The sequence below is a fragment of the Theropithecus gelada genome, chromosome 1, assembly GCF_003255815.1.
Source record: "Theropithecus gelada isolate Dixy chromosome 1, Tgel_1.0, whole genome shotgun sequence".
Taxonomy (NCBI): Eukaryota; Metazoa; Chordata; class Mammalia; order Primates; family Cercopithecidae; genus Theropithecus; species Theropithecus gelada.
In genome coordinates this window covers 65,297,587-65,322,638 of record NC_037668.1, presented here as the reverse complement: position 1 = coordinate 65,322,638, position 25,052 = coordinate 65,297,587, and the positions used below count along the sequence as shown (strand labels likewise).

General features: G+C 52.7%; 1 protein-coding gene across 4 annotated transcripts; it reads left to right on the top strand.

Annotated features, from left to right (window-relative positions):
• The first annotated feature begins 774 nt into the window (after nucleotides 1-774).
• RSPO1 (R-spondin 1) lies at nucleotides 775-24,631 on the top strand. Of its 4 annotated transcripts, XM_025353872.1 has the most exons (8): nucleotides 775-1,132; nucleotides 3,342-3,405; nucleotides 3,673-3,851; nucleotides 5,738-6,119; nucleotides 19,317-19,508; nucleotides 21,645-21,794; nucleotides 22,086-22,274; nucleotides 23,056-24,631. In XM_025353872.1, exons 4-8 carry the CDS (start codon nucleotides 6,026-6,028, stop codon nucleotides 23,217-23,219), a joined length of 789 nt encoding a protein of 262 aa, XP_025209657.1. In that variant the 5' UTR covers nucleotides 775-1,132; nucleotides 3,342-3,405; nucleotides 3,673-3,851; nucleotides 5,738-6,025; the 3' UTR covers nucleotides 23,220-24,631. The 4 variants fall into 4 exon arrangements, with proteins under 4 accessions (XP_025209657.1, XP_025209566.1, XP_025209743.1 ...); XM_025353781.1 differs by lacking the exon at nucleotides 3,673-3,851; XM_025353958.1 differs by lacking the exons at nucleotides 3,673-3,851; nucleotides 22,086-22,274.
• The last annotated feature ends 421 nt before the right edge of the window (nucleotides 24,632-25,052 follow it).

Genomic DNA, 25,052 nt, shown 5'->3' with positions numbered 1-25,052 from the left:
GTTTGCCACTCTAAGAAGTGAGTCTCTTTCCCTCCCTTCTTCAGGCTTGACTTCAACATCATCTGGGTCACTGCAGGTGTCTGTAGCTGTTCAAGACTCATTCCACAAACATTTATGGAGTTCCTACCATTAACCAGGAGTTTGTAGCCTTCATTTCATTGAACCCTCAAAACAGATGAAACTTTGCGATTCAGAGAGGTTAAGTAACCTAGGCATGACCACACAGCTGGTAAGTGATAGAGCCAGACAAGAATCTAAGTGTTATTCCATGATCTCCCTCACTCTCACCTACCAGCTGCCTCTGGAGGTGTCCTCACCTCGGTGCCCAGGATCTGATAGCCTTGGTATTTCTTCTGTACTGGGAAGATGCACAGATTTGACCCTGAAGGGGGAGAGGGTGCGGTCAGGACCACTAGGCCCTGTTGAGCTTGTTCCTTGTCACCTTCCAGGTTCCTGATGGGGAAACTGGGGTTTTCACGAGGGTCTCCGGCCCCAGTTCTGACCCCAAGATGAGCGGAGTTGTTGCGGAAGCGGAGTTGTTGCGGGTTCTCTGGCTGCGTGGAATCCCCGGGGCGCGGGGCGGGGCAGGGGACAAAGACAGAGGGTCTGCTCCACGGTCCCGGGGACTTGTCCCTCTGCCAGTCCCGCGCTCGGAGCGCAGGGCGCCAGCTTCGGGCAAGGACGTGCGGACTCCCGGGCCGGCGCTCCAGTCCATTTTTTCTTGCGGATCCCTGGAAGGGGGGCCGGCTCGCGGGTGGGACTGCGAAGGGGGGGATTCCCTCCCTCGTGCTCGCAGAGGACTGGCCCCTCTCCGGGCTGGGAGCTCCGGCCGAGCGGAGGCGCGACGGAGAGCACCAGCGCAGGGCAGAGAGCCCGGAGCGACCGACCAGAGTAGGGCATTCGATCGGGTACTGCAGAGAACCAGGGCCGCTCCGGGCCGCCCCGGAGGACCGATGGGCCGGGTGGGGCGCTGGCCCCGAGGGCGTGAGCCGTCCGCAGATTGAGCAACTTGGGAACGGGCGGGCGGAGCGCAGGCGAGCCGGGCGCCCAGGACAGTCCCGCAGCGGGCGGGTGAGCGGGCCGCGCCCTCGCCCCTCCCGGGCCTGCCCCCGCCGCGACTGGCAGCACGAAGGTGAGTCCCCTCGTAGCTGCCCCGTCCTCCTCCCCAGCGCCCCCTTCCCCGGGAGCTGGGGCGCGGCGGGCCCTCCCGTCGGGGCTGGTTCGAGCTGGGGGCGGGGGGGAGACAGCGAAAGGAAGGGGAATGTGGTCGCTCTCCGGTCGGTGATCGGGAGAGGGCACCTCCTGCACCCCTTCCTGTAAGTCTGCCGCCCCCGTCGGCCCTCAATCCAGCAGGCAGCCCCCTCCCCTCGAACTCCCCATCATCCCGCAGCCCGGGTGATCGTCCTCACTTGCAGTCCTGAATTCTCCAAGTCCACCAGCCCTGTTTACACCCCGCCTCCAATCCAGAAGTTCTTGATCCCCGGTCGCACTGGTTTGGGTTCCCCCAAGTTCCACGGTCTCTGGTAACCCCCACCCCAGTCCACAGCCTGGGCCTGGGTTCGACGTGGCAGGCGGCATGTGCTGTGGCCCCCGGTGCGCAGCGAAGTGGCGCGGCTCCCTGGCCCTCGGGGTCTGGCGCTCAGGAACCGAAGGTATCGCTTAGTTGGGGAGAGGTGGGAGCTGTGTTCGCCCGGGACTCGCAGGAGGGCCGGGACGGACTTGGGGTGAGGGTGCTTGGGTGCGGGAGTTTTCTTGTGAAACTGGCCTCTCAGACGTGGACAGCTCTCTTGGCTCTTGAGGGCCAGCCTGGGGACCTCAGGTCCGCGTCTCCCTCGGCACCTGTTGGGGCCTCTGGGGGATGGTGGGGGAGAGAATAAGAATGTGCGCTCTTGCGGGGGTGATGGAGGGTTGAAGAAGCCATCCTCCGCTGCCCTTGCTTTTGGGGGCGGGGGCACGGCCCCCGCACCTGGCTTGGCTCCGACCGACAGGCTAATCCCGACAGGTCGGACAGGCACATACTTGGTCCCGCCCCCCGCCCGCAATTCTTCTGCCCCCGCCTGCCAGCCTGCTAGGAGGCCAAAACTCTGCAGCCCGCAGCCCGCCCGGGGAGGGCTAATGAGAAATTATCTGGATAGTTTACATTTTTGGGTCTGTATCGGACACCTGATGGAGTACCACTTTATTCTGAAGGTGTTGCAGGCAAGAAGGTGAAGGTGATTCCAGCCCCGTCCCTGGGCTGAGTTTCTGCCCTCAGCTCCACCTCCAGCTGTGTTCCCCTCCCCAACCTGTGTCCTCCCCTCTGAGGCCCATGTGGCCTCTCTCTTTGGTCTTCCGTCCCAGCTCTGCCTCTGCCCCCAGCCCCGTCCCCACTTTGCAGGTCCACCCCACAAGCTGGATTGTGCCTCACACTCCGCAGCTCCCTGCGGGTTGCCCTGCCCTCCCCACACCCAATCCTGGGTAGCAAACCCGACGGCTGGTCCCTAACTAGGTCTGTAACCCCTGACCCTTAACCACTCAGGGCCAGGTCTCTTCCCTTGTAAAATGGAAATAATTCTATCTTCCTTCTTGCATTGTGAGGAGTAAAGGAAGACCTGGCACATGGCAGGTGGAGGGAGGCATCCAACGAGTGTGAATCCCTAACCCCCCACAGTGGCAGAGAGAAATACCCTTTCTTACCCCTACCAATACCTGAGGCACTACCAGCAGTCCCCATTCTATCTGTGTAGAGCGAGCCTCAAAACACAAACTGCCAGTGCCATATAACCCAAGGCCCAAAGGAAATCAGACAGAGGACTCTAAGAGAAATGAGGCAGGCTGCTTAAAAGGGAGTCGTCAGCTCCTACCTCCTCTCTCAGCCCTAGTCCATGCTATCCGTGTCTGCAAGTGTGCGTGCCTGTGTGTGCACATATGGGGTCAGGGACTAGACGCAGGAACGTGGAGCCACTGAGGCAGGGACCTGTGGCCCTCTGGGGCTTGGTGCTGCAGGGTTCCTAGTCTAAGACCTGTCCAGCATTTCAAATCAGATTTCATATAAGATCCCGGATTTTCCACTCCTCTTTTGAAAAATCAGAAGATCTGTCAACAATCAGTCAGAGCTGAACGGCATATGCTCCCTTTAGATGGGTCATTTACCCTCTAGTTTGCCCCCTCCACATCCAGCTTCAATCGTACATGTCATTTGTACCCCCTGGTGTAGAGGAACTCTTAGCCCCTTTACAGGGTTGATTCTATATGTACCTTTTCAAAAAGTGCTTGCAACTCTTCCCATCCCAGAGGTGAGGGAGGCCAGTGTCACTTGCTTCAGTGAAATTTACATCTGGATCCTCCTTACGATTTCCCAGCTGAGATTGTGGTTTCCTGGTGATTCAGGTGGGAGTGGGCCAGATCAACGCTGGCAAGGACTGGGTGAGTGTGGCAGGGGTAAAGCTGAAAACTAGGACCTGGGAGGATGGAGAAGGAATTCAGAGGGAGAGGAGAGGGAGGAAAAAGAAGGGAGCTAACATTTGCTGAGCACTCACCCTCAATTGCCAGGCACCATGACAGGTGGGCACAAGGAATGCAGAGATACATAAGGGAAATTCTGTGCCCCCCAAAAAACGCCAGGGATATTGATCACGCAGTGAGTCCAAAGTCTTTCAGATCCAGGGTTAACACCAAGTTTGTCTGACGCAGTGTTTGTCAACTGTAAGGATTCATGGAACAGATCTGCCAGGGATTCTCAGACCTTAGTTTGAGAAATGCTGCAATTAAAGGCAAATCCTATCACTTTGAGTGATCGCTTTGGTGTCAAGGCAATCAACCATAAAGATAAATGCAAATATGGAAATTGCATAACAGTGCCCAGTATTAAGGTTAGTATCCAGATGATACAGAATATGTTCATATTGCCGTTTGAATGATCATTAGAATATAGACACAAAATGAAGCTTTGATCACAACAAATACAGCAAATATTATTGAGTCATCACTATGTGCCCAGCACCATTCTAAGCAGTTTTATGTATTAAGTTATAAACAACAATAACCTTCTTTCAGATAAGAAAACAGGCTCACACCAGCTAAGCAAGGTAACACAGCTAATAAGTAGCAGAGCCAATATTCAAAGCCAGGCAGTCTGACTCTGAAGTTTATGTCCATGACTATCACGCTGTACAGCCAGCCTCTGAGACTACATTCTTGGGCCTGAAGACCCCAGTTTGATAAACTCAACTGGACATCTATAATTTGTGGGTGATAGTAGTGTGTAGTGGGGGCTGGGGAGGATACAAATACTTTGGTAAATCAGGCAGGGAGTACTGGAGGGGCGTGCAGAGGTTGGCAGCTGACGGGCATTTGGGGATGGCTGGGGGCATCTCCGCTGGCTCCGGCCACAGCACCAGGTGGGATCCATCAGCCTCATGTAAACACTTCTCACAGGCAGCTTAACCACTTGAGTGTGTCTGGCCTTCAAAGCCAGCGGGAGAGGCCAAGGAGGGAGGTACTGAACTCCCTTAGGGGATAATGATTTATCTCCCGTGCAGGTGGGCTTTGCTGGGGCCTCCCTGAGAGGTGAGGGGGTGGACTAGCACTGAAGAGCCTAGAGGGGAAAGGATTAGGATGGGGGTGGGAGGGGCATCTCCACTCCAGCACCTCAGATTTCTCATTCCTGAGCCTGAACTCTCTGACTCTCAGCTAGCCTGTGACATAGTCATGCTTGTCCCCATTCTATAGACGTGAAACTGAGGTTCAGCGAGGCTGCGTGACTTGTTCAAAGGCATCTAGCCAGTGGAGGGGAAGGTGATGGCTCCCTGGCATCTACAGAGCCTCTGTGCTATTGACCTGCATGCTCTGTTGTGCTGTGGGTGTGTGTGGGAGAGTGTGGGGTGTGCGTGGGCAGGTCACTGCTATGAAAGAACCTCGGGAGCATTGGAGCATGAGTGTGTGATCCCGTGAGGGGGCAGGAGGGTTTTCATTCTCACTCCCAGGTTGGGCTCAGATGTCCAACTTCCCAGACACATCTGATTCAGGGGAGGGACCGGCTCCCCTGCCCCCATCACCCCAGCTGGCCAGCAGGTCCAGAGACCTGGCTCTCGCTGGGCTGGGGGATTATCCCCATTCTCTGTGTCTCTGGCCAGGGCGGGCATTGCTGCCTCTTTTATCCTCTCACAAAGGCCAGGCCCGCCGGGCCTGCTGTGTCAGAGTTTCTGTGGCCGGGGGAAGCCTTACTTCCTTTTCTCCCGCCAAGCCCAGAGGGCCACGCAGAGTCTGCCAGCTTGCCGGGGGCCACTGCTCTAGCTCCAGGACAGGTGAAAGGCACATGGGTGACTCAGCCCCAGGAACAAAAGGCTGAGGGGTCACTCATGGAAGGACAGAGAGAGAGAGCTCCTCTTCAAGAGAGAGGATATTACTGCAGCATGAGGTCTGTAGGGTAGACTTAAGGAAGGACTTCCAGTTAGAGCTGGACAACAGGAAGCAGGGGTGGGACCAACTGGCTCCCGTTATTGAGAAATCATCAGTGATCCACAAGTTTGGTTTGAATGTCCGCCATATTCTGGCTACACAGGTTGCCGGCTCCAGTCCCAGGTTAGGGAGTTCTGCAAGATAGGAAAAGGAGCTGATTTCTTCTAGAAAGGTGCTAGGTAGGTAACTCATAACGTCCAAACATTTTGAGCTCCCAGTCTTCTGGGTAGGGCAGGAGGCATAGGTGGGAGGGTTCATAGTACTACAGAATTAACCCTTCTTTCTCCTCCCCTCACAGGTTGGTTTTTGGAGTAGTCCCTGCTGATGTGACAAAAAGATCTCTCATGTGATATTCTGAGGTACCTTTGAGGAAGTCTCTCTTTGAGGACCTCCCTTTGAGCTGATGGAGAACTGGGCGCCCCACACCCTCTCTGTCCCCAGCTGAGATTATGGTGGATTTGGGCTACGGCCCAGGCCTGGGCCTCCTGCTGCTGACCCAGCCCCGGAGGTGTTAGCAAAAGCCGTGTGCTGTCCACCCTCCCTGAGACCACCCCTCCGACCAGGGGCCTGGAGCTGGCGTGTGACTATGCGGCTTGGGCTGTGCGTGGTGGCCCTGGTTCTGAGCTGGACGCACCTCACCATCGGCAGCCGGGGGATCAAGGGGAAAAGGCAGAGGCGGAGTGAGTAATGGAGCATGGTGGGCCACAGCTGGCCTTGGAAGTGGGAGGGGGCCACCCGGGAACTAGGGGTCTTCAGGAGTTTTATTCCATGATGACCCTTGCAGATTTCCACTCTGTCTATTACAGCTTTGTAGATTACTCAGTAGATGATCCTGTTTGTGGATTATTCAGTTGGTGGATTAATTTGCTGAGATTACCCACTCTGTAGATGACTCACTTTGTCTGTTTTCCCCTTTGTAGACTCTGCTTTCTAGATTAACCCCTCTCTTGTGAGGATCCAGTTTGTGGATTACGCCTTTGTGGATTATGTGCTTTGACATAACACCAGCTTTGTGTGGTATCCATGGAGATGCTTCCCCAAACCCCCTGCCCTGGGGCTCCTTTTTTGGCTAAAGTGCAGCCATCAACCCTTCTGGGTTAGGAGCTCTGCACAGCTTAGCACTGGGTAACAGGGCTTCCCCTGCCCAGATCATGGGGCAGGAACAGTGGAGTAGGGAGGATCAGGAGACTGTCCACTGCTGTGACTTTTAAACCACGCCCAGTGGGATTCAGGGAGCTACAGTGGCATCGAAGGGGAGACAAGCAGGCAGGGGTCTGGCCTGACCACCCTTCAAACCAGAGCAGTCTCACTTTTCCCTGCTTTTGGTAATGAGCATCCACATGAGATGTCGTTGGAAGAGAGGGTTCTCATAGCTTAAAAAGAAAACCAAAATCCTATCATTGTACAGATGCTAAGAAAGGGGAAGAAACAGGTCTAACGAGATACAGTTGATGTTGGAACCCAGGTCTCCTAATGCCTGTGGGCCCAGTCTTCTTGAAAGCCGAATTTGATGGAGTTCAAGGGTAATCTGTCCCCAGCCCCTTGATAGGCACTCCTCAACCTCTGCTTAAGGTCTCCAGTGATGGGACCCTAGTGCTGTAGGGGTGGCCACTGTGTGTGAGGGGCCCACACGAGGGAGAGGGTGGGGGACTCCAGAGTCCCAAGTCCTCATCTGTCTTTTGACATCTGCCATGAGAAGATGCCGTGCCCACAGGTAGGAGGTCTTCCTGAAGTCTAGCCCAGCCCCCTCTTGCTTCATGTTTCCCTGCAGACGGAGGCCCCCCAGTAAAGGTTGAAAAGCAGTGGGGTTTTGCCGGGGCTTCACGGGAGCAGCCAAGGCCAGGACTCAGCGCAGGGAGAGAAGCTCAGAGAACTGGTGAAGCTGAAAATCCCTGGCTTAACAAACAATTAGAGACAGTTAGGTTTAATCAGCAGCAAGGCCTTGATTTTCCTCCCTTCTCATCTGTTGTGGCCAGTATTTTGGACTCCATGGGCCAGATGCGGTTTAGCGGTTTATAATCAGTCTCCTCTATTTCCGAAATGAGAGAGAGAGAGACAGAGAGAGAGACAGAGAGAGAGACAGAGAGAGAGAATGGGAGAAACCATTCACATTCAGGCAACGTGCACGTGTGCTTAACGCTGACCCTCACGCATGCAGAGCCTCATGCCCGGCTAAACCAGAGGTCACGGGACCTGAGTTCAAGTCTGTTGTACTGAAAAGGAAAGGAAGTACTAGACTTGGCATCAGAAAGGGCCTGGTCCTAGCGATGGTAAATCTCCTGCAGCAATTTTGACGTGCTTGCTCACTTTTCATACGGCCACATCTAACAGCCATGGCAGCACATGAGCCAGTTTTTATTACCAAGTGATGTAACAGACATCCTTGATGGTAAGAGGCAAGGGTTGGGAGAGGTGTGGAGACAGGCTCAGGGGTGCAGGGAGGGATGAAGGTTGTGCTGTTTGTCAATACTTGTCACATAACAGCCATAGTCATCGCAATCAGGAAGCTGAAATGTAATGTAAAGGAGGATAGTAAGGCTTACATGAGATTTTATTTATATATATATATAGATAGAGAGAGAGAGAGAGTTTTGTTTTATTTTGTTTTGTTTTGTTTTGAGATGGAGTCTCGCTCTGTCACCCAGGCTGGAGTGCAGTGGCACGATCTTGGCTTACTGCAACCCCCGCGTCCCAGGTTCAAGCGATTCTCCTGCCTCAGCCTCCCAAGTAGCTGGGATTACAGGCACGTGTCACCATGCCTGGCTACTTTTTGTATTTTTAGTAGAGATAAAGTTTTGTCATGTTGGCCAGGCTGGTCTCGAACTCCTGACCTTAGGTGATCCACCCACCTCAATAGGTATATATTTTTAACACCTTTGTAAAACATCAAGTTCTGCGTAGACTCTGGGTGCAAATCATTATTATATAAACAATGTGTAGACCATTTTGCCTTAGGGATTCTGGGGAAGTAGAGAAGGGAAGAAAGAAGACCAAGACACCTGTGTGTGCCTGGCCTCTTGACAAGACAAGCTTGGAAGGGCACTGGGTGGACCTGGGGATGGGGGTAGGTGTGCTATGTATGAGCCTCAGGGCTGTTGACTCTGGCTGACAGTCCTCAGCTTCAGGGTAGGAGGGCCACCAGAAGCCACTCAATCTAAATCTCATTCTGAGCTATTATACACCAGTTTTGAAGCCAGACATGTCTGATCTCAGAGTCTGAGTGATGGTCTGCCTGCATGGAGCGAGAAAAATTGAGCAAAGAACTTCTCTTTAGCTGTGAGTGGTGAAGTCCCCTTGAAGTTCCCCTCCTCCATTCATTGAGCACCCTGCCCCTCCCTGAACTCCTGTTCACTAAGCCCCTTGTCTTCTTGCTAGCCCTCACCCTTGATCTGGGGTCCCTGCACCTTCCTGAGCCCTCATTCCCACTCATCCCTTGCACTGAGTGTGCTCCTTCCTGAGCCCCTTCTCCTCTCTGATTCTTGGGCCCCGTGTCTCAGTCCTGCCTCCTAGGAAGCCTCCATTCCTTCATTGAGCCCTGACTTCACCAGAAGCCAGAAGCCCGCTTTGTGCCTCTTCTCACGGCCCCATCCTCCATCCGGAGCCTCTGCCCCTGCTGCACTGACAGCCTTACAGTCCCTCATCCCTCACTGAATCCCCATTCCTTCCTTGGCTCATTCCACAAATGTTTATTGAGATCCTGCAAGCTGGCCCTGATCGCAGAGATGAATCTCGCGGGCGGAGGCTGCAAGCGAGTGGGGGAAGACAGAATGTCAGTCCAGTTCAGGAATGCTGCACGGGAGAAAACCTGAGGGCATGGAGAGCCCCGGGGAGTTGGGAGGAGGCACAGAGTGTTCCTTTAGGAAGTGGGGTGCAGTTAGGAGTAGCTGGGGAAATGAATTATCAAGGGGGTTCTGGGGAGCCCTAGGATTTCCACTGGAGAAGCTGTGCTCATATGTTTTCTGTTGGAAAGAAGGGTTCTGCTGCTAAACAAGCCATCCAGAACCCACTAGGACAGAACAAGGAAGCTGTCTGAGGCTGAGGGGAGGGTCCAGGTAGAAGACGCTGCAGGGTAGAGGTCAGGTCATTAAGCTCTGCGCACCTGCCAGGCTGAGGAGTTTGGACGTGGCCTGACTCCAGCTACAGTGGGTAAGGAGCCACTGAGGCTTTCATCAGGGAGCCCAGAGCCCAGCTGCTGGGTGGGGGAGGTGGCTTGAGGTGGGAGGCAAACAGCCCAGGTAAGAAAAAGTGAGGATCTAAACTAAGCTCACAGTTGAGAGCTTAGTTTAGAATCCTGGGTCTGGCTGGGCATGGTGGCTCACGCCTGTAATCCCAGCACTTTGGGAGGCTGAGGCGGGTGGATCACCTGAGATCAGAAGTTCAAGACCAGCCTGCTCAACATGGCGAAAGCTTGTCTGTACTAAAAATACAAAAATTAGCCAGGAATGGTGGTGTGCACCTGTAGTCCTGGCTACTCGGGAGGCTGAGGCAGGAGAATGGCTTGAACCCAGGAGGCGGAGTGTGCAGTGCACTGAGATTGCACCATTGCACTCCAGCCTGGGTGCTAGAGCAAGATGGTTTCAAAAAAAAGAGAAGAATCCTGGGTCCTACCAGCAGGACATACCCAGGGCTTTCTGAACGTGCAGGTCTCAGAAAGCCACAGGGATAGATCCACCTCCTGGGACAGCGTGTGGCCTGAGAGGGGCCCTGGCCTACTCACTTCCTCAGTCTCCTGGCTGAGGCCCTGCTCCCTATCCTCTTGCCCTCGCCAACTGAACTCAGGTCTCTCTTACCAAACCCAGTTCCTCCAAGACTAGATTCCACCCCAAAACCAAGATCATCACTCTCTGGGTCATGGTGAGTTCTCTCCATCCACCACTGTCCCTGACCCATCTCACTTGAGTCCCTCATCCATGTTCCATCCTGGTCCCTCCACTGTAGTGAATCTTCATTAAGATCCATCCATACACCACCCCTCATCTCAAGCCTCTGTCTCACTCACCATATCCTCAACCTTATAACCTTGTGGAGCCTTATCCTTTACTGAGCTCCCATTCAGAAATGATGGGCTCTGCCTGCCGAAGCTCTTTCTAGTGAGAGAAAGAGACACGTTAGCAGATAATATCAATATAAGGTGACGTTCGCCATGACAGATTCAAGTACTAGGGATGTGGGAACACATAGAAATACTCCATTGAGACTCTGCAGGGAGGTGAGATCAGGAAGACTTCCTGAAGGAGGTGCCTTTAGTTCTGAGGCTTGAGGGAGTTGGTCAGACTCAAAAGGAGGTGGAGAGTGTTCTGGGCAGAAGGACCAACTTGAACAAAGGCACACAGGTGTGAGATAGTGTGACGTGTCCAGAGAAACAAAAATGGTTTGATATTGCTTAGGAGTGGTGCTGAGGGGTAAGGTGGATGGGATGAGCCCACAAAAGCTTTTAAGGTCAGGCAAGGAGCTGGGTCTTAATTCTGTAGGTGATAGCCGGGCGCGGTGGCTCAAGCCTGTAATCCCAGCACTTTGGGAGGCTGAGACGGGCGGATCACAAGGTCAGGAGATCGAGACCATCCTTGCTAACACCGTGAAACCCCGTCTCTACTAAAAAATACAAAAAACTAGCCGGGCGAGGTGGCGGGTGTCTGTAGTCCCAGCTACTCGGGAGGCTGAGGCAGGAGAATGGTGTAAACCCGGGAGGTGGAGCTTGCAGTGAGCTGAGATCTGGCCACTGCACTCCAGCCTGGGCGACAGAGCGAGACTCCCTCTCAAAAAAAAACAAAACAAAACAAAACAAAAAAACAAAAAAAAATTCTGTAGGTGATAGGGAGCTATTGATAGATAAGAGGAAGGAGTGTAAAACAATCAGATTTTTAGTTTAAGAAAGATTCCTGGGGATGAAGAAATTGGGAACTGGAAGAAATGAAGCCCCTAGGGAGGAGGGGCAGCGATCCAGAACCATTCTTCAAGGGGTGTGGGACTGAGCTGCCCTGGAGCATTGCCTCATCATAGCCACAGCAACTTAAAAGAGCTTTGCATAGGATGAAGGAGGCTAGGAGAGGGGGAATTGAGGGCACAGCCTTGCCCTGCTGGCTCAGCGAAGTGGGCTGGAGAGCAGGGTGCTTGGGAGCTGAGGGAGGTGGGGTTGGTGGGGGGCAGTGGTTGGTGGAGAGGGCAGAGCTGGGGGTGCTGAAGAAGCCAGGAAGGAGGCTCCCTCCCCTGCAAGCACCCCTCACCCTCAGAGTCCACCTGGCCTCCTCAGCCAGGCTTATAGCCCTGCAAGGCTGCTTCCCCTGCACAACCCCCATAACAGGCAGCAGCAGGAGGGAACTTTCTTGCTTTTGCTCCTTCTTTTCTTTTAGAGAGAGGGTCTTGATCTCGCTATGTTGCCCAGGCTGGTCTCAAACTTCTGGGCTCAAGGTATCCTCCTGCCTCAACCTCCTGAGTAGTTGGGACTACAGCGTGTGCCACTGTGCCCAGCTAGAGGGGAGCTTTCTAAACCACCAACCCAACGATGCCCTTCCATTGGTCGATTCCCTCACCAAGACAATCTATAAAGCTCAGCCAGGCATGGTGGCTCACACCTGTAATCCCAGCACTTTGGGAGGCTGAGGCGGGCAGATCACGAGGTCAGGAGTTTGAGACCAGCCTGGCCAACGTGGTGAAACCCCATCTCTACTAAAGATACAAAAAATCAGCTGGGCGTGGTGGTGTATGCCTGTAATCCCAGCTACTCGGGAGGCTGAGGCAGGAGAATCGCTTGAACCCAGGAGGCGGAGGTTGCAGTGAGCCAAGATCGCACCATTGTACTCCAGCCTGGGCAACAGGGTGAGACTACATTAAAAAAAAAAGAGAGAGAGAGAGAGAGAATATATAAAGCTCTATGTTCTTTTTTTTTCCTTTTGAGGTGGGATCTTGCTATGTTGCACAGGCTGGTCTGCAACTCCTAGACTCAAGTGATCCTGCCTCAGCTTCTCAAGTAGCTGGAATTATAGGCACGTGCTATATAAAGCCCTATTTTCCATGCCATGGTCGATCCAGGATACTCAGTGCCTCAGAGGCTTTGCACTGGCTGTTCCTCCTATGTGGAACACCCTCCTCCCCTAAGCTTCTGGGTCGCAGAGTGCCCTCTGCCTCTTTACATCCAGATGTGTAACCAGCCCTGCCTCCCTTGTCCTGGGTGGGCCTTTGTGGCTATACCTCCACGTTCCGGCTCCTAGGAGCCCTGAGCACCTGTGAGGTGTGCACTAAATATCTGTGGAATAAATAAGCCTTGGTTTTCCTGCTCTGAATCATTATGCATTTCCCCCAAATATGAACCATCTTCCTTGGACCCTTCCTTCAAGGGCACATTCTCATTGTCGAGCCCCCTCTCCTGTCCCCCGATCCCTTCACTGCCTCTCTGAGCTGAGAACATCCTGTGCTTTCTGTCCCCCTTGATAAACATCCCTTTCCTTATTGAACTGACCCCACCTGTAACTGAGCCCCCATTCCTCTTCTGAGCCCCCAAACCCTCATGGAGCTCAGCTCCCTGACCCCCTTGTCCCTGACTGCAGCCCCTGATCTCTCCCCCTAACCAAGGCCAGCCTCAGCGTCTGAGCCCTATGTCTTGATGTTCCCATTTCCTCGTGTCCTTGGGTCTCTACTCCATCAATGTCCCCTGCCTCTGAGTCTTGTAATCACATTCCCCACCCCCAGCCGTGCTCTCCCCTTCTCTGTCTGTGATCTCTGATTTTCTCTGTTGCCTTCCTGGCTTTATCTCCACTCCTTCCCTTCCACTCACTCCGAAGCCCACTGTGGTTTGGCTCTCATCTCCACCTCTCCACCAAAACTGCCCTTCTGAAGGTCACCTAATCAATGACCACTGAGAGTCAAGTCTTGTAGATTTGCTTCAGAGCTCACTGGCCTTGCTTCCTCCCAGCCCTGGTCCCTGAATATCTCTCCCTTTTCAACCTGATTCCTGGCACCTCTGTCTCTCAGTCTCCTCCCAGCTCTCCAAGGATCCTTCTCCACTTCTCTCCCGAGCCCCTCTTCCTCTTGCGTAGCTGTTAAATGCAGGTGTTGCCTGAGGCACCACCCAGGCTCTTCTGCTCCCACAGATCTAACTATCAGCTTCTTTTTTTTGAGTCAGGGTCTTGCCCTGTCATCCAGGCTGGAGTGTGGTGGCTCAATCATAGCTCACTGCAGCCTCAAATTCCTGGACTCAATCAATCCTCCAGCCTCAGCCTCCCAAAGTGCTAGGATTACGGGTATGAGCCCCCATGCCAGCCAACAGCCAACTTCTTCAAAGAAGTTGAAGTTCCTGACCTTCCTTTCACTGCTGAACCACTGCCTCCTGCTGTCCACCCCACCACCCCACTGAGACTGCATTTACCAGGGCTGCCACCACCCGGTTGGGCTCACATGACATCTCAGAAGCAACTGTCTTATTGATGCCTCCCTCTTCTGAGTGCACTCTTCTCTCGGCTCCCACGATGCAATATACTTCCCAGTGTCCCCTGCCTGTCTGTTGGCTCCTCCTCTGCCTCTTAGTGTACTAAAGACTTATCTGTCCTTCTCTTCAATGTCCAGTTCCTCTTCTCACTCCCCAGACCCACTCTTCTTGCCATCTCATGGACTGGCATGCCTTTGATGACAGTTCGATGTTAAGAACTCCACCTCTCTTTAGCCAAGCATGGTGGCATGTGACTGTAGTCGTAGCTACTTGGGAGGCTGAAGCAGGAGAGCCACTTGAGCCCAGGAGTTTGAGGCTTCAATGAGCTATGTTTGTGACACTGCAATCCAGCCTGGGCAACAGAGTGAGATTTCATCTCTTAAAAAAAGAAAAAAACTCTTAAAAAAAAAAAAAGAAATAAAGAAAGAAAAAAGAAAAAAATAACTCCGCGTCTCAATCTCCAGCCAAAATAGTTCTCTTGAGTTCCAGACCCACGTGTTCAATTGCCTAACAGACATCATTCCCTGGATGTTCCACAGGAACCGCAAACTCAACTTGTCTAATACTTAGCTACTCATCATTTTCCCACCCAAACCCCCTCCTCCTCCTGTGGTTCCTCTCCCGGGGAAGGGCTGTTATACAAGCCCAGCATCTCAAGGTCACCTTGCCCCTGCCCCTCACCCCCTCTTGTTGAATGCTTTGCCCTGTCTTGTTGACCCTGCCTGACCATCTCACGTGTGTCTACTCCCTCCCCTCTCCTTGGCTCAGCCCAGCTCTCCTGGACTGGAGTTCTAGCCTGGGAGTCTTCCTGTCTCCACTCTTGCCCTCGGACAATCCATTCTCGACTCTACCGAGTGATCTTTCTAAAATGGAATCCTGACTGTGTTTCCCGTTGTAAACCTCCCACTGATTCCTTCTGACCTTCAGGATAGGGTGTGAACTCCTTAATCCAGGCTCAGGATTCTTCCTCATCCAGCCCCTGCTTCCTTCTCCAGCTTCCTGCCTCATCACTCACTCCACGTTCCCGCCACGCTGACCTGATTCCAGATTTCCTTCCCCGGGTATGCCACACTTTCTCTGCGGTGCCATTGACGGCGCTGAAGAAAAATGCACACAGGGACTTGTTGCTAGTGGAATGGAAGGTGGGCAGCAGATCTGAAAGGGCGCCTTTTGCAAACCTGTTCTTAGCACGGGTGATAATGAAAGAAGAAATGAGTATGGCAGCATCGCTGGAGAGGGCTGCAAATGGGACGCCGGGATAACTGCCGTTACTGAAACTAAGGCAGAAACCTAGAAGGCGCATTCACGGCAACAATGAATTAAATCAAAACAGTGCATCGTAGACAATTTAATATCTTTGAAGTGGAAGTGGTGCCTAAAATAGATAATGACTCGTAAATTTGTAACACAACTGAATAAAGGCCCAGAGTAGAAAAATAATCCGAAGTGCTCCCTCATAACTTCAATGTCGCATTTGGAGTATTTTTGCTCATACAATGATTCTACCAACAAGAATGATCGTGATTTTTATTTTTATCTTATATTATTATTATTTTGAGACAGAGTCTTGCTCATCACCTAGACTGGAGTGCAGAGGTAATCTTGGCTCACTGCAGCCTCTGCCTCCCGGGTTCAAGTGATTCTTATGCCTCAGCCTCCTGAGTAGCTGGGATTACAAGTGTGTGCCACCACGGTCAGCTAATGTTTGTATTTTTAGTAGAGACGGGGTTTCACCATATTGACCAGGCTGATCTCGAACTCCTGGCCTCAGCTTCTCAAACTGCTGGGATTACAGGTGTGAGCTACCTTGGCCAGTCTATTATTATTTTTTGTAATAGAGACGGGGTCTGCCTATGTTGCCCAGGCTGGTCTTGAACTCCTGGGCTGCAGCGATCTGCCCACCTCAGCCTCCCAAAGTGCTGGGATTACAGGCATGAGCCACCACACCCGGCCCATAAATTCCATTTTCCAAAAATATATAGTTTCCGTGCCACCTCATATTGTCCTACCCTGGGCTCCCTAAACTTCGTTCCTCTGCCTGAAACACATACTGGCCGAGAAATTTTGTTCAAGTAATTTACCTTTCCATTCCTTCATCTATAAAAATGTGCATAATAGGTCAAGTGGGGTGACTCACGCCCATAATCTCAGCACTTTGGGAGGTCCAGGCAGGTGGATCACCTGAGGTTGAGAGTTCAAGACCAATCTGACCAACATGGTGAAACCCCATTTCTAATAAAAATACAAAAAATTAACCAGGCATGGTGGCAGGTGCCTGTAATCCCAGCTACTCAGGAGGCTGAGGCAGGAGAATCGCTTGAACCTGGGAGGCAGAGATTGTGCCACTGCACTCCAGCCTGGGTGACACAGTGAGACTCTGTCTCAAAAAAAAAAAAAAAAAAAGATAATAAATTTAAAAAATAATAACAATAGTACCTACCTCATGGGTTGTTGTAAGTTAATACTTGTCAAGCACTGAGAACATTGCTGCCACAGAGTAAGTGATCAACATTTAGTAACACACTGCCGCCACTGTGGTTATTGCTGTGTTGTTGTGATGATTTGGTGTTTGTTATCATCTTCCTTCCTTCGGTTGCTCTCCTTCCTAACTCCTCCATGTTCTCCTGTTCTGAAACCAGGAATGATTCCTGCAGCATAGACTCACCCCAGCAGCTGTCCAGAGTGGACATCCTCATCTCCCCTTCTCAGGGAAGCACATGCCATTCAGTATTTTGCCCAGCTTCCCAGACTGGGAATCTGGCTTTGGGTCCTGATGACTCTGAAGCCGGGGCTCTGGGTCCACTACCCTGTACCATCTCCCACCATCTCTATTCTGATTTTCCCAGCTCTCTGCCTTATGCCTGTATCTGCAGCTCCTCACTGCCTGGCTCTTGTTTTGTTTTGTTTTGTTTTGTTTTGTTTTGAGACAGAGTCTTGCTCTGTCACCCAGGCTGGAGTGCAGTGGCATGATCTCAGCTCACTGCAGCCTGTACCTCCCAGGTTCAAGTGATTCTCCTGCCTCAGCCTCCTGAGTAGCTGGGATTACAGGCGCCCACCATCACTTCCAGCTAATTTTGTGTATTTTTAGTAGAGATGGGGTTTTGCCATGTTGGCCAGGCTGGTCTTGAACTCCTGATCTCAGGTGATCCACCCACCTCAGCCTCCCAAAGTGCTGGGATTCTAGGCGTGAGCTACTGCACCCGGCCGCTGCCTGGCTCTTGTTGCCCTTCTTGATCAAGTTCAAGTTCCTTAGCATGATATAAAGACAGGATACCTTACCTTTCACCACTCCACTCCCATTCCCATCTCCACCCCATGTAACTACTTTCCTTCCTCTCCTTCCCTCTCAACTTGCTTCTCTTGCCATGGGCTTCTTTTCATGTCTGGCCCCACGGCTCACCCACACCCCAGGCCAAACATCTGGGAATCACCCCAGGCTGCTCCCCACGCCTCTTTCCTCTCTGCCTATTAGCTACGATGTCCTACGGGTTGCATTTCCCAAGCATCTCTCAAATCTGTCTTTTTTCCCTCTATCCCTGTGGAACAGAATTTTAAGACGTTCTCACTTTTCTCACCTGGATGATCTAGTCAGCTTCCTCCCAAACAGTTCTTCCATCTCTGGTCTCCACCCTGGCTCCCAGAGACAATTTCCCAACATGTAAATTGGACCAGGTCTCATCCCTGCTTAACATGTTCTAATGGCTCCCTGATGTCTAAACAGTCTGAGAAGGTCCCAAAACAAGTGTTCTGTGGCCAACATGCTTGGGAAATGCAGTTCACTCTGTGCCCCGCTCAGAGAGTCACTGCACACGGGAGAGTAATAAAGCTTCCATTAGGCCTGCAGTAAAGAAATCTGTTTAGATTTGTTTGACCCACTGGTTTCTGGTCTTACCTGACACAGTAGCCTTTCTCCACATTTTCCTATTCACGGTTGGGGGAATCAAGTTGTAAGGAGTACTTTTTGGGACATGCCATCTGGCAGGATCAAGTTCAAGTTCCTTAGTGTGATACAAAGATAGAAAACCTTACCTTTCACCACTCACCTCCTATTCCCATCTCCACCCTAAGTTATCTGCAATTCCGCCTTTCCCTAGTTTTACACCTTTGTGGTCCTGCTCCCTGAGTGCCCTTAATTCTGCTTCCTAAAGGACACATCTGTACAAATTATCTAAGACGTGGCCTCAATGACACCTCCTTTGTGGCTTGTTTCCCTCCTTCTTTTTGGCTCCACTATTGCTTGGCCCTGTGACTGTCAGCATTCACCTATTTGTGGGTCTGTCTGCTCCACTGAAAGTTCAATTCCTCTACAGAGTGGCTTGTCTGCCTCTGTCCCCAGGGCTCACACTGTGCAAGGTCCATGGAAGGGGCTCCGTGAGTGAGATCAAAGATCCTGAGACTCAATGCTGGGATGGAAAACCACGAAGCCTCCAAGGATGGTTCTCTTTTTTGTTTGTTTGTTTGTTTGTTTTTTGAGACAGAGTCTTGCTCTGTCATCCAGGCTGGAGTACAGTGGCACAATCTCAGCTCACTGCAACCTCTGCCTCCCAGGTTCAAACGATTCTCCTGCCTCAGCCTCTAGAGTAACTGGGATTACAGGTGTGTGCCACCATGCCTGGCTAATTTTTGTATTTTTAGTAGAGATGGGGTTTCACCATGTTGGCCAGGCTGGTCTCGAACTCCTGACCTCAGGTGATCCGCCCGCCTCAGCCTCCCAAAGTGCTGGGATTACAGGCGTGAGCCACCACGCCCAGCTTCAAAGGGTGATTCTGAGCCAGGGTTTCTCAACCTCAGTGCCATTAACATTTTGGACCAAATGATTCTTTTCTGTGCCTGATTCATTATAGGATGATTAGCAGCATCCCTGGTCTCTACCCAGCTGATGCCAGTAACAACCCCTTTCCCCAGGTGTGATCATCAAAAAGGTTTCCAGGCATTGCCAAATGTTCCCTAGGGAGCAAAATCATTCGTGGTTGAGACCTCTGTTCTAGACATAGGTTATTCCAGTTGTCTTTGTGTTTCTGGGTAGGTGTTCCTTTTCTGTTTCACTCTTTATCCCTCTTGCCCTTAAAACTTTCTCGGATATTTAAAAAACCCTCCTTCTATACCTAAGGCTGACTGTTTTGTGCTCTGGGGAGAGTGGAGAAATTCCAGGAAGGGTGCAGCTTGGGTTGCTTCTCTGGGGATGGCGGAGCCGGCCTAGAGAGTGAGCTCATGTCGTGCCTGGAGCTAGGGAGGCACATGGGTCAGCATCTGTTGCTAGCTCTCTGGAGAAAAGCTACTGGGAAGGTGTATAAAGCAGCCTTGCAGACAGCTGCCTGCCTGGCCTGTGCTTTCTGAGAAGCATATTCCTTCTGTGGAAGGAAACGCCGATCTATTCACTTCCCATCCTTGTCAGAATCTGGATAGGTGAGGTTCTCTCCACAGCCGCCTTCTCATCCCTGCTCCACCTTTGCAGTCAGTGCCGAGGGGAGCCAGGCCTGTGCCAAAGGCTGTGAGCTCTGCTCTGAAGTCAACGGCTGCCTCAAGTGCTCGCCCAAGCTGTTCATCCTGCTGGAGAGGAACGACATCCGCCAGGTGGGCGTCTGCTTGCCGTCCTGCCCACCTGGATACTTCGACGCCCGCAACCCCGACATGAACAAGTGCATCAGTGAGTGTGGGCAGGGCTGTCGGGGGCAGGGGGCACTAGAAGCTCTGGAATGGGGGAGAGTGCTTTGAACCACTGGTGGCTGGTGAGAGGAGCAGAGGGGGCTCTGAGGAGAGGAGATGAGGCGCCGATTCAAGTATCCAGCCGCACACTTCCACCTTGGTGTGTAAATACTGGAACCCTGTCTCCTCCCTTCGCACCTGCCCCTACCTGTATTCCCACAGGTTACCCTCCATGTCCCAACCTGTCACCCAAGCCACAGCCCTGAGTGCCAACCTCTCCCACCCCATCCATCCAATCATCAGAGCCTGTCTGTCATCTCTTGTCTGTCCTCACTGCCACTGTCCTCCCCAGGCTCCCAGCACCTTGCTCCTGGATCATTGCAATAGCCTGTTCATCTGTCCTCCAGCCTTCATCTGGTTCCCTGAAACCCACCTTCTGCACTGCAGCCAGAAAGACGCTTCTGAGACACACACCCTACCCCATCACACTTCTGGGATACACAACCTATCTCATCACACTTCTGAGACACAGAACCTATTCCTATCCCATCACATTTCTGAGACATACAACCCATCCCATCACACTCTGCTTAAAAACCATTGTTAGCTCCACATGGGCTGCAGGGGAATCCAAGCTCAGGCAGCCTGCTCTTCCACTCTCTTCGCTCCCTGGTCTTCTGGCTCCTCATTTCCACACCAGCTACAGCTCCACGTGCTCCAAGGCACACGCTGCCATATCTCCATCCCTTCTCTGTAGCTGCAGCTGCGGTGTGCTGGGGGACACGTGTGAACACACTCAGGGAGACAATGCCAGTGCCCCCACCACCCGTTCAGTGCCTTGCCATTTAGAATGCATTTGCAGGTCTCATATCAGTTGAGCCTCACAACAACACTGGAAGGGAGACAGGACACAACTGATGGTACCCTTTTCAGGGCTGACAACATTGAGGCCCAGAAGGTAAATGACTGGTCCAAGACTAGACTGGGTTCTGAGCTCAACTCTGCTACTTCTTCATTGTGTGACCTTTAGCATGTCTCCACCTCTCAATGCCTCATCTTTAAGAGTTCTTACCCCCTAGGGTTGTTGTGAGACACGCAGGTAAAGCCCTTAGTGTCTGGCACTCAACAAATGGTAGCTGCTATTGTTCTTATTTTTGTTCTTATTTGACTGGCAACCAAACCCAGGAATCAGAGCACCAGGGAGGGAAGGAAGAAGGGAAGGAGAGAGGTGAGGCTGAGATAAGCCTGGAGGATGGTGGGAGTTTGTGAGGATGGAGGTGGGACCCTGGGAGCTACCCTCTTGGTCCTCAGGGTCCTTGGGGTGGGGAGCTCCTGGCTACACCAGCTCCTAGGAAACTGGCAGCGTGGGCTTCAGGTGCCAGAGCCTGGGAGGAAGTCAGCCCCGCCTGCACTCTGGGAAGGAGAGATTGTGAAAGACCCTGCCTGCTTTCAGCCAAGCCCTGGAGGACCCACCCTGCTCCCATTCCCCCAGAGGAGAGAACTGGCAGCAGGGAATCAGGGAGGGACCCAGGAGTCCTACCAAGGCGGTTCCTGGAACTCAGCCTTGCAGAGGGAGAGGAATTTGCCATAGGATGGCTTCCCCCTCCTCCGTGCTGATTCTTTCTGCCCCAGGCAGGAAGAGAACCACAGTTTGGGGTATTGTAGATGCCCAGCAATGAGGGAAGAGGAGATCACACAGCCACTCTCTGGGGGGCCATTCTGCCCCTCAGTTCAGCTCTGTTTAGGGTGGCCCTGCAGATGCTGTGAGATGCTGAAACACTCCTGTCCCACCCCTACCAAACCCAGAGGGCCCCACCCTCCTCCTCTGAAACTGCTCTCTTGAGCCTCACCTTGGGTTCCAGGGGCTGAGACTGGCTTCATGTTCGAGTTGGCTGACGGTGGCTAGAGTCCCAGCCAGCCCTCAGGAGCAGCCGCTTCAGCTTCTTCTTCCCTGGCCTGCCACTGCCCTTCCTTTCCCTTTCCTCCTGAGATTCCTCTGCAGTAACTGCAGCTCTAGGCCAGGGTCCTGCCCTCCATGTAGGTGGATGTGGACAGAAGGGAGGGTGTTGGGGCTGGGAATGAGGGAAAATGTTCCTTCTAGGTTGGGCCAGAAGCCCCCAATTTGTCCTCTCCTCAGAATGCAAGATCGAGCACTGTGAGGCCTGCTTCAGCCATAACTTCTGCACTAAGTGTAAGGAGGGATTGTACCTGCACAAGGGCCGCTGCTATCCAGCCTGTCCCGAGGGCTCCTCAGCTGCCAATGGCACCATGGAGTGCAGTAGTCCTGGTAAGCCATGGCAGGCACTGTGGGCAGAGGGTCCAGGACCCCAGGAGGAGGGGCTGGGTAAGGGTCTGGCCAGAGAGTGGGTGGGCTGGGGTACTGTGCAGGGAGAGCTTACCCTACCACTCTTTTCTGGGTCTCCAAGGACTCTTCTGCCCTCTGGACTAAAGATACCTGCAGCCTGAGGTCCAGGCAGAAGGCAGGTGGGAGATGCTCCCCTGGGCTATTCCGGACCAGGGGAGGAGATTTGATCCCCTCCTCCTTGTCCTACTCTCCCTTCCCTTCTCTTCCTGCCAGCGCAATGTGAAATGAGCGAATGGTCCCCATGGGGGCCCTGCTCCAAGAAGAAGAAGCTCTGTGGTTTCCGGAGGGGCTCCGAGGAGCGGACACGCAGGGTTCTCAATGCCCCTGGAGGGGACCATGCTGCCTGCTCTGACACCAAGGAGACCCGGAGGTGCACAGTGAGGAGGGTGCCATGTCCTGAGGGTGAGCTGCAGCCTCTGCTCCCTTGGGGTCAGCGCTCAGGCACCAGCCATGGCAGGTCCCACCATCTCTGCTTCCTGCCCATGGTTCAGGAGAAAGCTTCAGGGCAAGGCCAGATGGGGCACCCACAACTCAAGACCTCATGCTGTCCAATCCAGATGCCATGTCCTGGCAGAGAACAGGGCCCCGGAACTCTGCATGGTGGAAGCTGGAAGCTTCTGTGGTCAATATCCTTCCAGTTTCCCCATTTCTTCTGAGCTAGTGGATGTTCATACTAGAAGGCCCCTCGGAGGCCGGATGGGTGGGCGAAAGAGGCACTAAGACCCAGAGAGCTGTAGTGATTCCACCAAAGTCACACAGCCTGCAGTTGGCAAGGAGGTGGCTGCTGCTCTTGCCTGGCCCCAGAGGTGGCTGGTGTCGGGGAGGGAATGGGGGCAGTCCTGCCTGTTCTGAGGGTTGCACTGAATACCTGGGAAGTGCTCTTGGTCCATTGGGATCCAAGATCTGAGGAACCCATGAGGAAGAGGATGATGTCTTGTGTGCCTTGAGGGTTGGGGAGTGAAAGGGCTCTTGGGCTGCCTCTCAGTGCTCATGCCTCAGGGTCCTCTGAAGTGGCTGCTGTCAGAGGAGGTCACCATGACCCAACTACCTACAGGCAGCATCTCCAGCCTCCTCCCTGCCTCCCCTTCCGGCTTCCTCACACTCCCCTCCTAGGGCCTGTGGCCATGCCCAGGGGCTCCCTGCACATCCTTTGTTGATTCTTCCTGCTGTCTGGTTGTTTCAGGGCAGAAGAGGAGGAAGGGAGGCCAGGGCCGGCGGGAGAATGCCAACAGGAACCTGGCCAGGAAGGAGAGCAAGGAGGCGGGCACTGGCTCTCGAAGACGCAAGGGGCAGCAGCAGCAGCAGCAAGGGACGGTGGGGCCGCTCACATCTGCAGGGCCCGCCTAGGGACACTGTCCAGCCCCCAGGCCCATGCAGAAAGAGTTCAGTGCTGCTCTGTGTGATTAAAGCTTTCCTGAACTGGAACATCGGGGGCAAAGCATACACACACGCTCCAATCCATCCATGCATACATAGACACAAGACACACACACTCAAACCCCTATCCACATATACAACCACACATACTTGCACACATGTGCGTGCATGTATACACACACACACAGATACCACACACACACACACACACACACACACACACACCCCTGAGGCCACCAGAAGACACTTCCATCCCTCGGGTCCCGCAGTACACTCTTGGTTTCCGGAGCTCGCCGTGGCCGTGTCAGAGACAACACTTTCCACCATCTGAGACCAAACTGCAGAGGGAAGCCTTCTGGAGAAGCTGCTGGGATTGGACTAGCTAGTGTGGCAGATGGGAGCCAAGCTTGAGGACTGCTGGTGACCTGGGGAGAAGCCTTCTTCCCATCCCGTTCAGCACTCCCAGCTGTGTGACTTTATCGTTGGAGAGTGTTGTTACTCTTCCATGATACGTATCAGGGCTAACCTGACTCTGAAAACTGCCTTAAAGGTTTATTTCAAATTAAAACAAAAAAAATCAACGACAGCAGTAGACACAGGCACCACATTCCTCTGCAGGGTGTGAGGGTTTGGCAAGGTATGCGTGGGAGCAAGAAGAGGCAGGGAATTTCAAGAGACCCCAAATAGCCTGCTCAGCAGAGGGTTGTGCAGAGAAGGAAGAAAATGTAGGGGCTGCTCTGAGGGTGGTAAACAGGCAGTCTATATCCTTGTTACTCAGAGCATGGACCGGCAGCAGTGTTGTCACAGGGCAGCTTGTTAGGAATGAGAATCTCAGGTCTCATTCCAGACCTGGTGAGCCAGAGTCTGAATTTCAGCAAGATTCCTGATGATTGGCGTGTTATATAAATGTGAGAAGTGCTGCTCTGATTCTCCTTAAAGGATGGGAGAAAGGGCCCCGGCCATGTTGCAGCAGGAGGGATTCTGGTCATCTATAAAGGAGGACTTTCCATCTGGGAGAGGCAGAATCTATATACGGAAGGGCTAGTGGCACTGCCGGGGGAAGGGAGTGCATAGGCTTCCAGTGATGGTTGGGGACAGTCCTGCCCAAAGGCAGGGCAGTGGATGGAATAACTCCTTGTGGCATTCTGAAGTGTGTGCCAGGCTCTGGACCAGGTGCTAGGTTTCCAGGGAGGAGCCAAACACAGGCCTTGCTCTTGTGGAGCTTAGAAGTTGGTGGGGAAGAAGATAGGCATGCATCGAGGAATCGTACAAACACATATGTAACTACAAAAGGATGGTGCCAAGGGCAGGCGACCACTGGCATCTGTGCATAGCTATGAAAGTTAATAAAACAGAATAAAAATAAAATACTTTCTCTCAGGGAGGTGTCTCAGAGGATGTGATATTTGAGCCTAACTCTGAAGGATGGGTAGAAGGATTTAAGACAGATTGCTGCTGTCCAGTAGAAATATGTGAGCCACATATTTAATTTAACATTATGGCCAGGCAGGGTGGCTTACGCCTGTAATCCCAACACTTTGGGAGGCAAAGATAGGAGGATCACTTGAGCCCAGGAGTTTGAGACCAGCTTGGTGTGCAAAAAAAAATTAAGTAATAAAAAAAGAAAATATTTCTCTAGTAGCCACAGTATAAAAAGGAAAAAGAGGTGAAATTAATTTTAATTACATCTGTTATTTAACTATATATATGCAAAGTATTATCTTTTTTTTTTTCTTCATAGAGATGAGGTCTCACTATGCTGCCCAGTCTGGTCTTGAACCCCTGGGCTAAAGCGATCGTCTT